This window comes from Acyrthosiphon pisum, unplaced genomic scaffold (assembly GCF_005508785.2).
Source record: "Acyrthosiphon pisum isolate AL4f unplaced genomic scaffold, pea_aphid_22Mar2018_4r6ur Scaffold_52;HRSCAF=355, whole genome shotgun sequence".
NCBI classification, from domain to species: Eukaryota; Metazoa; Arthropoda; class Insecta; order Hemiptera; family Aphididae; genus Acyrthosiphon; species Acyrthosiphon pisum.
This window is the reverse complement of record NW_021774934.1, coordinates 12,326-22,426: the sequence shown is the minus strand read 5'-3', so window position 1 is coordinate 22,426 and position 10,101 is coordinate 12,326. Positions and strand designations below refer to the sequence as shown.

General features: G+C 41.6%; 2 protein-coding genes across 2 annotated transcripts; both read left to right on the top strand.

Moving 5' to 3' along the window:
• Position 1: 1 nt before the first annotated feature.
• On the top strand, positions 2 to 1,804 carry LOC103310630. The gene has a single exon (XM_008189487.1). The coding sequence runs from the start codon at positions 2 to 4 to the stop codon at positions 1,802 to 1,804; it is 1,803 nt and encodes a 600-aa protein (XP_008187709.1).
• Positions 1,805 to 4,376: 2,572 nt separating this feature from the next.
• On the top strand, positions 4,377 to 8,159 carry LOC103310629. The gene has a single exon (XM_008189486.1). It carries the CDS (start codon positions 4,377 to 4,379, stop codon positions 8,157 to 8,159), a length of 3,783 nt encoding a protein of 1,260 aa, XP_008187708.1.
• Positions 8,160 to 10,101: the final 1,942 nt, after the last annotated feature.

Sequence of the window (10,101 nt, the reverse complement as noted above, 5' to 3'; positions counted from 1 at the left end):
TATGGTGACTCTTGCCTGGATCAATACACCATCAGCTAATCTTAAAACTTTTGTTGGTAATCGGGTTGCGAAAATCCAAGAACTTACTTCACAAAAGATATGGAGGTATGTTCCATCGGCACAGAACCCCGTAGATTGCGCATCACGTGGTCTTACACCCAGCGAAATTGTTGACCATCCTCTGTGGTGGAATGGTCCGACATTTCTTCGACAACCATTGGACACTTGGCCACAACAGGCAAATATATCAGATACAGATCGTGTCGAAAATCATTCAGCAACTGCTACACCTACACAATTAGACGAAAGTTGTGTGATTCTCTACGCGTCATCCGAACTTTCTAAGGTTCTCCGTTTGGCAGCTTATTGGTTGCGACTACGTCAACGATTGGGTAGGCCGCCCAGGGTGCAATACCAAACCAATCGCCCAAGTGCGCAAGAAACGAGAGATGCGTTACAGGCGTTAATACGATGGGTCCAGCATATACACTTCGCTGAAGACTGGAACTGTCTTAGGCAAAACCGACCGTGTACACCCAAACTTCGCATGCTTGGCGCATACTTGGATCTCGACAATGATCTCATCCGCGTTGGAGGACGCTTGAAGAACTCTGACTTACCTTATGAGGCAAAACACCCGATACTACTCCCAAAACAATCGCAATTAACCATTTTATTGATCGACTATGTACATAGTCTTCATTGTCATCCCGGACCACAAACGACGCAGAATATTCTACACCAGGATTATTGGATCTTATCGGCTCGTAGCGTCATACGTAAACGACTACACCAGTGCATCCCTTGTTTTCAGGCGAAGCCAAAACCCATGAACCCCATGATGGGAGCATTGCCTCGAGCTCGTGTTGCAAGTATCAAAGCGTTTGCACAGGTAGGAGTTGACTTTGCAGGCCCTTTTTGGGTAAAGGCCGCTTTGTTACGACGAATTCAAGCCACAAAAGGTTACCTGTGTATATTTGTCTGTATGGCAACTCGAGCAGTTCATCTCGAACTTGTAAGCGATTTAACCACGTGCCTGTTTCTATCAGCCCTTAATAGATTCATTAGTCGACGTGGTCGCTGTGAAGCTATATATAGTGACTGCGGCACTAATTTTGTGGGTGCGAAAAACTACTTGGAGGTAATACAGAAATTGATTAAGCCCGACGAAGTAGAGAGAGGTCTTGCGACCCACCAGATAAGATGGCATTTGAATCCACCCGCTGCTCCACATATGGGTGGTCTATGGGAGGCAGCAGTAAAATCCGCTAAGACCCTCTTACATCGAACGATCAAAGAACAAATTCTGACCTACGAAGAGTTGAACACCATCTTTCACCGAATTGAGGCAATATTAAACTCACGTCCAATAGGTTCCATGTCATCAGATCCTAACGACCTACAACCACTAACCGCTGGACATTTTTTAACGTTAGAACCAATCGTTACCATGCCGACGCCAGATACAATTAAAACCTTACCAAAGCTGGAACTTCACCAACGCTGGAAACTAGTCCAACAACTGCAACAACATTTTTGGGAACGTTGGCAGCAGGAATACTTGCATACAATTCAAACCAAATCCAAATGGAACAAAATTGAAACCAACCTGGCGCTAGGGGACCTTGTAATTATTAAGGAACCAACTCCACCCCTCACATGGAAAACGGCTCGAGTGATAGAAGTCTTCCCAGGAGAGGACAAAATAGTTCGAGTCGCCAACGTCCGGACCGCAGAGGGAAAAATTGTAAAACGTCCAGCGGTGAAACTGTGTCGCTTGCCATTAACTTTTGAAGGTAACTAGGTACCTTCAACGGGGGCAGTATGTTTAGACGACGACGTCGTCACACACTGTAATCACGGTTTGATAGGGCTTCCGAGTTCCGATAGTCGCCGTAACACATACTCTCTCTCGCAACTTTTCTGTACCGCGTATTGTGTGCCGCGAACAACGGACGCGACCAAGTCCGCGATCAAAATACTACCGCGATCGAATACCGAATGTACCGAATACCGACCTAATAGTAGATCCATTTTTTTGACCGTGGCACCAAGTACCAGAATTTTGTGTAGTGCGTTACCGACACCGTCACCCCGTGGAACACTTCACCGTCTTGTTCAACAACCCCGTTCAGCGTCCAAAACTAGCAGTCGCCATCACGGTTTATATACAATAATTTATACATATTTTATATTTTCCTATGTTTGTTTTATCTTATTATTTTAGTATTAATTTTGTGTTAGATATTTATTATAATTTCCACTTGCTGGCCAGCACTATTTTTGTGCCCCCATACCATTTACGTAACTGATTTGTTAATAGTAGTCCGTCGATTCATATCACCGCAAACTTAAGTACCGGTTGTTATTTTATTTCGTTAAAACCTATAGAGAACATTTATACAGTCCACTTATACCAAACAACCAAACATTTGGTCCGTTCGGCCTAGGATATTATTATATTCTAAGTGATTACCACTTACCGTTAAAATTCGAAAAAAAAAAAACATTAATAATTAGTATAATACTATAATATAAAATTATACGGATTATTTGATAAATAATATAGGCATTTGTGTTATTAAATTATTACGTAACACGATAACCAATTACCAAAAAAAAAAAAAAAAATCTGTGTGAACCGAACTGCGGATGGACTTTGACCCGATGATAATGATTAAAAATATTTACAAACATACATGCTATTATAATTAGTGATCGCAATTAATATAAGGTCAAGTTCATAAGCAATATTATTAGTAACGTAAGTAGGCCATTGAGTGTAATAATATATGTGGTACCGTATACACCGTAAATAAACCGTATACACCGTGATTAAAAAAAAAAAAAAAAAAAAAAAAAAGAAAGGGTTTTCGGTTTAATCTATCACTGTAGATCTAAACCATATAAACCAAACTAATTCGCTACCATGGGTATTTATGAAGAGGCGAAGATTCGTATTAATGACATTCAAAACCGAATAAATAGGATACGTGCAGCCGGAGTTGCATTAGAAAATGAACCGACCAATAAGACTTCATTAACAAAGTTCCGAATGATGTATGCTACCGTCCAACGTTTGCAAGAGGAGTTCGAAGTTCAAATGTCAATTATTATCAAGCAACTCGGAAAACCTGAAAAAGAGCAAAAACCGGAAGACAAAGTATGCTCACCCGATGAGCTTCGTGAAAAATTCGAAGAGGCATATTTTAGTATCATGATCGTGGCCGACGAACACATACCTGCAAAGCAACTTTTAGGGCAAAATGCAGATGAAACATTTATTGAATTGAATGGCTCAAGGAAGAATACACCTAGCTTTATACCTTTGGAAAAATTGTCCATCCCACGTTTCACGGGCGACCCTAAGCAATATATGGGTTTTCGTAATACGTTTGATACGGTCGTAAATGATAATTTATTTCTTCAACCGGTTGTTAAGTTCACTTATTTAAAATCGTATTTAGAAGGTGAACCGCTGAATCTGATTAACAACTTAATGCTCAGTAACGACAATTACTTTTTAGCATTGAAAATACTGAATAATCGCTATTCAAATCGTCGTGTAATTGCAGAGAGTCATTTCAAGCAACTCTGGGAGATGAAAAAGGCAGTATTCAATGATGAAAAGTCTATTAGACAAATGTTAAACCATATATCAGAGTCAACCGGTGCATTAAAAAATTTAAATTATGCCACGGATCTATGGGATCCGATATTACTACATCTGTTTCAACAAAAGTTGGATGGACAACTACGAGCACAGTGGGAACTGCTTGTAGACACCAATGAGGATCCAAGCGTTACCGAATTTTTAACTTTCCTAACTAAGTTCTGTAATGCAGCATCAGCAGGAAGTCAATCTGAAGGAGGGCGGGAAAAGTCAAAAACCACATCCCAAACCAAGACTACTGCGTTGCATACAGTTCAATCAAATCAAAAACCGACTACGACAATGCGAAAAGTAAAGTACGAAAAAGGAAGTAACTATTCGTGCCAGGTGTGCCAGTCGAGACCTGGACACTTGCTGATTGCGTGCCCAGTCTTCAAAGAAAAAACACCTAAGGACCGACATCAAATCATAAAAGAGCTGAACCGCTGCTACTTATGTTTTAGTGAACATAGAATTGCTCAATGTAGTAATACTAGGGTGTGTTCAGAATGTGGTGGACGCCACCATTCGTTGTTACATTTAAGAACCACGGAGAGTGAAGAGCAACCCGGTGACCGCAAACACGACTATGCTTTCAGCTGCTAATGAGAGACCTGACCGCTGCCGTGTGCTTTTGTCGACCGTAGCTATTCTTGTTCAAGATGTTAATGGTGATTACCAAGAGTTTCGAGCTTTGTTAGACGGTGCCAGTGAAAGTAGTTACATGACGGAAGTTTGTGGAAGGAAACTAGGTTTAGCACGACAGAAATGTAATTTAGTGGTTCGAGGAATGTCTGACGTGCAGGTAGCATCTATTAAGTCTCACGTCAATTTAAACCTGCGCCCCTTAAGAAGCAGTACTCCTGAAATAAACATCAATGCTTATGTAGTTCCTCGGATAACAGGGTTATTACCATCAAGACGCGTATGGAAAGCCGAATGGCAACATCTAAAGGGACTTGAGTTGGCAGATCCCAGGTACGACGAGCCAATGCCAGTAGACATTTTACTCGGCGCTGATGTCGTCCCCTATGTTACTCGAAGTGGTCGTAGAGAAGGTACAGGGACGGAGCCGGTTGGGCTTGAAACTGTGTTTGGATGGACACTTATGGGAAACACTGGAGCTACAACCATGGAGACAGCCAACACATTCGTAACTGCATTGGAGGAGATTGATTCAACACTACGTCGTTTTTGGGACCTGGAGGAACTACCAAAAATCCAGCATCAGACCCCAGAAAACATAAAATGCGAGGAGTTATACACCGCCACAACTACAAGAAAACCAGATGGTCGATACGTGGTGCATCTTCCATTCATACAAAACCCACCACATCTAGGAGAGTCCCGAGCGATGGCCACGCAGCGGTTATACAAACTCGAAATCCGACTAGAGAAGTCTGAAGAACTCCGTCAGCAGTATAATGTAGCCATGCGAGACTATCTCGATGCAGGTCATATGAAACCAGTTGACTCAACTGAGACTATGACTTCACACTCCTACTATACTCCACACCATGTAGTACTTAAGCCCGAGAGTTTAACTACAAAAGTACGGGTAGTGTATGATGCGTCTGCAGTTACTTCCAATGGAAAATCTTTAAACGATTGTCTATTTCCTGGACCCAAACTTCAGCAAGACTTATCGGGGATTTTAGTACGATTCCGATTACATTCCATAGTTTTCACTGCAGATATAAGGCAAATGTTTCGCCAAATCGCTATCACTGGCGAACACCATGCATATCAGCGACTTCTATATCGTTTTCAGCCTACAGATCCAGTGCAAGTGTTTGAAATGACAACCGTAACGTTTGGACAGCGTTCCTCGCCCTTTTTGGCCATTCGAACTCTCCACCAATTGGCTGCGGATGAAGCCGCAAACCATCCAGAAGTTCAAAAGGTAATACATACCGATCTTTACGTGGATGATGTAGCAACTGGAACGAAATGTGAAGAATCGGCTCTTCAACTGCAGCAAGATTTGATTAATGTGTTCAAGCGAGGAGGCTTTGATCTACGCAAATGGTCTAGCAATTCTATTTCTCTGCTTGAATCTGTACCACCAGAACACCGACAAACCGAGGCAGTGACCTTTGATGAGCCAACATCAGACTATACAAAAGTACTTGGGTTAAAGTGGGAACCCAAAAATGACACGATAGCTTACCAGTATCAACCTAACCCGGTGAGGTATAGTAAACGAGCGATTTTGTCCGAGATTGCTCGCATCTATGACCCGATAGGTCTTTTGACGCCGGTAATAACCAACCTAAAACGGTTAATGAAGTATTTATGGGCACTAAGGATTGGTTGGGATGATGATCTGCCAGTAGTGGCCAAGGATGCTTGGACAAGATATCACGATGAGTTGCCTTTTATTGCTTCAGTATGTGTGGCCCGGCGGATTACCGTCGAGGATGCTAACTACGAACTCCATGGATTTTGCGATAGTTCGGAGAGTGCCTACGCCGCCGCTGCTTACCTTCTAGCACGCACATCTAACGGTCAGATCCAAGTTCACTTATTAATGGGAAAATCTAAAGTGTCTCCGGAGAAGAAACTGTCGATTCCTCGACTTGAACTTTGTGGGGCACTACTATTAGCACGTACGATCGATTATCTCCGTTCTAATCTGAAGTCATTACCGATTAACCAGTACTATGCTTGGACCGACTCTATGGTGACTCTTGCCTGGATCAATACACCATCAGCTAATCTTAAAACTTTTGTTGGTAATCGGGTTGCGAAAATCCAAGAACTTACTTCACAAAAGATATGGAGGTATGTTCCATCGGCACAGAACCCCGTAGATTGCGCATCACGTGGTCTTACACCCAGCGAAATTGTTGACCATCCTCTGTGGTGGAATGGTCCGACATTTCTTCGACAACCATTGGACACTTGGCCACAACAGGCAAATATGTCAGATACAGATCGTGTCGAAAATCATTCTGAAGAAAAGTTGATTACCTTACTAGCAACTGCTACACCTACACAATTAGACGAAAATTGTGTGATTCTCTACGCGTCATCCGAACTTTCTAAGGTTCTCCGTTTGGCAGCTTATTGGTTGCGACTACGTCAACGATTGGGTAGGCCGCCCAGGGTGCAATACCAAACCAATCGCCCAAGTGCGCAAGAAACGAGAGATGCGTTACAGGCGTTAATACGATGGGTCCAGCATATACACTTCGCTGAAGACTGGAACTGTCTTAGGCAAAACCGACCGTGTACACCCAAACTTCGCATGCTTGGCGCATACTTGGATCTCGACAATGATCTCATCCACGTTGGAGGACGCTTGAAGAACTCTGACTTACCTTATGAGGCAAAACACCCGATACTACTCCCAAAACAATCGCAATTAACCATTTTCTTGATTGACTATGTACATAGTCTTCATTGTCATCCCGGACCACAAACGACGCAGAATATTCTACACCAGGATTATTGGATCTTATCGGCTCGTAGCGTCATACGTAAACGACTACACCAGTGCATCCCTTGTTTTCAGGCGAAGCCAAAACCCATGAACCCCATGATGGGAGCATTGCCTCGAGCTCGTGTTGCAAGTATCAAAGCGTTTGCACAGGTAGGAGTTGACTTTGCAGACCCTTTTTGGGTAAAGGCCGCTTTGTTACGACGAATTCAAGCCACAAAAGGTTACCTGTGTATATTTGTCTGTATGGCAACTCGAGCAGTTCATCTCGAACTTGTAAGCGATCTAACCACGTGCCTGTTTCTATCAGCCCTTAATAGATTCATTAGTCGACGTGGTCGCTGTGAAGCTATATATAGAGACTGCGGCACTAATTTTGTGGGTGCGAAAAACTACTTGGAGGTAATACAGAAATTGATTAAGTCCGACGAAGTAGAGAGAGGTCTTGCGACCCACCAGATAAGATGGCATTTGAATCCACCCGCTGCTCCACATATGGGTGGTCTATGGGAGGCAGCAGTAAAATCCGCTAAGACCCTCTTACATCGAACGATCAAAGAACAAATTCTGACCTACGAAGAGTTGAACACCATCTTTCACCGAATTGAGGCAATATTAAACTCACGTCCAATAGGTTCCATGTCATCAGATCCTAACGACCTACAACCACTAACCGCTGGACATTTTTTAACGTTAGAACCAATCGTTACCATGCCGACGCCAGATACAATTAAAACCTTACCAAAGCTGGGACTTCACCAACGCTGGAAACTAGTCCAACAACTACAACAACATTTTTGGGAACGTTGGCAGCAGGAATACTTGCATACAATTCAAACCAAATCCAAATGGAACAAAATTGAAACCAACCTGGCGCTAGGGGACCTTGTAATTATTAAGGAACCAACTCCACCCCTCACATGGAAAACGGCTCGAGTGGTAGAAGTCTTCCCAGGAGAGGACAAAATAGTTCGAGTCGCCAACGTCCGGACCGCAGAGGGAAAAATTGTAAAACGTCCAGCGGTGAAACTGTGTCGCTTGCCATTAACTTTTGAAGGTAACTAGGTACCTTCAACGGGGGCAGTATGTTTAGACGACGACGTCGTCACACACTGTAATCACGGTTTGATAGGGCTTCCGAGTTCCGATAGTCGCCGTAACACATACTCTCTCTCGCAACTTTTCTGTACCGCGTATTGTGTGCCGCGAACAACGGACGCGACCAAGTCCGCGATCAAAATACTACCGCGATCGAATACCGAATGTACCGAATACCGACCTAATAGTAGATCCATTTTTTGACCGTGGCACCGAGTACCAGAATTTTGTGTAGTGCGTTACCGACACCGTCACCCCGTGGAACACTTCACCGTCTTGTTCAACAACCCCGTTCAGCGTCCAAAACTAGCAGTCGCCATCACGGTTTATATACAATAATTTATACATATTTTATATTTTCCTATGTTTGTTTTATCTTATTATTTTAGTATTAATTTTGTGTTAGATATTTATTATAATTTCCACTTGCTGGCCAGCACTATTTTTGTGCCCCCATACCATTTACGTAACTGATTTGTTAATAGTAGTCCGTCGATTCATATCACGGCAAACTTAAGTACCGGTTGTTATTTTATTTCGTTAAAACCTATAGAGAACATTTATACAGTCCACTTATACCAAACAACCAAACATTTGGTCCGTTCGGCCTAGGATATTATTATATTCTAAGTGATTACCACTTACCGTTAAAATTCGAAAAAAAAACATTAATAATTAGTATAATACTATAATATAAAATTATACGGATTATTTGATAAATAATATAGGCATTTGTGTTATTAAATTATTACGTAACACGATAACCAATTACCAAAAAAAAAAAAAAATCTGTGTGAACCGAACTGCGGATGGACTTTGACCCGATGATAATGATTAAAAATATTTACAAACATACATGCTATTATAATTAGTGATCGCAATTAATATAAGGTCAAGTTCATAAGCAATATTATTAGTAACGTAAGTAGGCCATTGAGTGTAATAATATATGTGGTACCGTATACACCGTAAATAAACCGTATACACCGTGATTAAAAAAAAAAAAAAAAAAAAGAAAGAAAGGGTTTTCGGTTTAATCTATCACTGTAGATCTAAACCATATAAACCAAACTAATTCGCTACCATGGGTATTTATGAAGAGGCGAAGATTCGTCTTAATGACATTCAAAACCGAATAAATAGGATACGTGCAGCCGGAGTTGCATTAGAAAATGAACCGACCAATAAGACTTCATTAACAAAGTTCCGAATGATGTATGCTACCGTCCAACGTTTGCAAGAGGAGTTCGAAGTTCAAATGTCAATTATTATCAAGCAACTCGGAAAACCTGAAAAAGAGCAAAAACCGGAAGACAAAGTATGCTCACCCGATGAGCTTCGTGAAAAATTCGAAGAGGCATATTTTAGTATCATGATCGTGGCCGACGAACACATACCTGCCAAGCAACTTTTAGGGCAAAATGCAGATGAAACATTTATTGAATTGAATGGCTCAAGGAAGAATACACCTAGCTTTATACCTTTGGAAAAATTGTCCATCCCACGTTTCACGGGCGACCCTAAGCAATATATGGGTTTTCGTAATACGTTTGATACGGTCGTAAATGATAATTTATTTCTTCAACCGGTTGTTAAGTTCACTTATTTAAAATCGTATTTAGAAGGTGAACCGCTGAATCTGATTAACAACTTAATGCTCAGTAACGACAATTACTTTTTAGCATTGAAAATACTGAATAATCGCTATTCAAATCGTCGTGTAATTGCAGAGAGTCATTTCAAGCAACTCTGGGAGATGAAAAAGGCAGTATTCAATGATGAAAAGTCTATTAGACAAATGTTAAACCATATATCAGAGTCAACCGGTGCATTAAAAAATTTAAATTATGCCACGGATCTATGGAGATCCGATATTACTACATCTGTTCAACAAAAGTAGGATGGACAA

Coding starts and splice junctions, on each gene's coding strand:
- LOC103310629 (XM_008189486.1), top strand. CDS start 4,377: ATGACGGAAGTTTGTGGAAGGAAACTAGGTTTAGCACGACAGAAATGT.
- LOC103310630 (XM_008189487.1), top strand. CDS start 2: ATGGTGACTCTTGCCTGGATCAATACACCATCAGCTAATCTTAAAACT.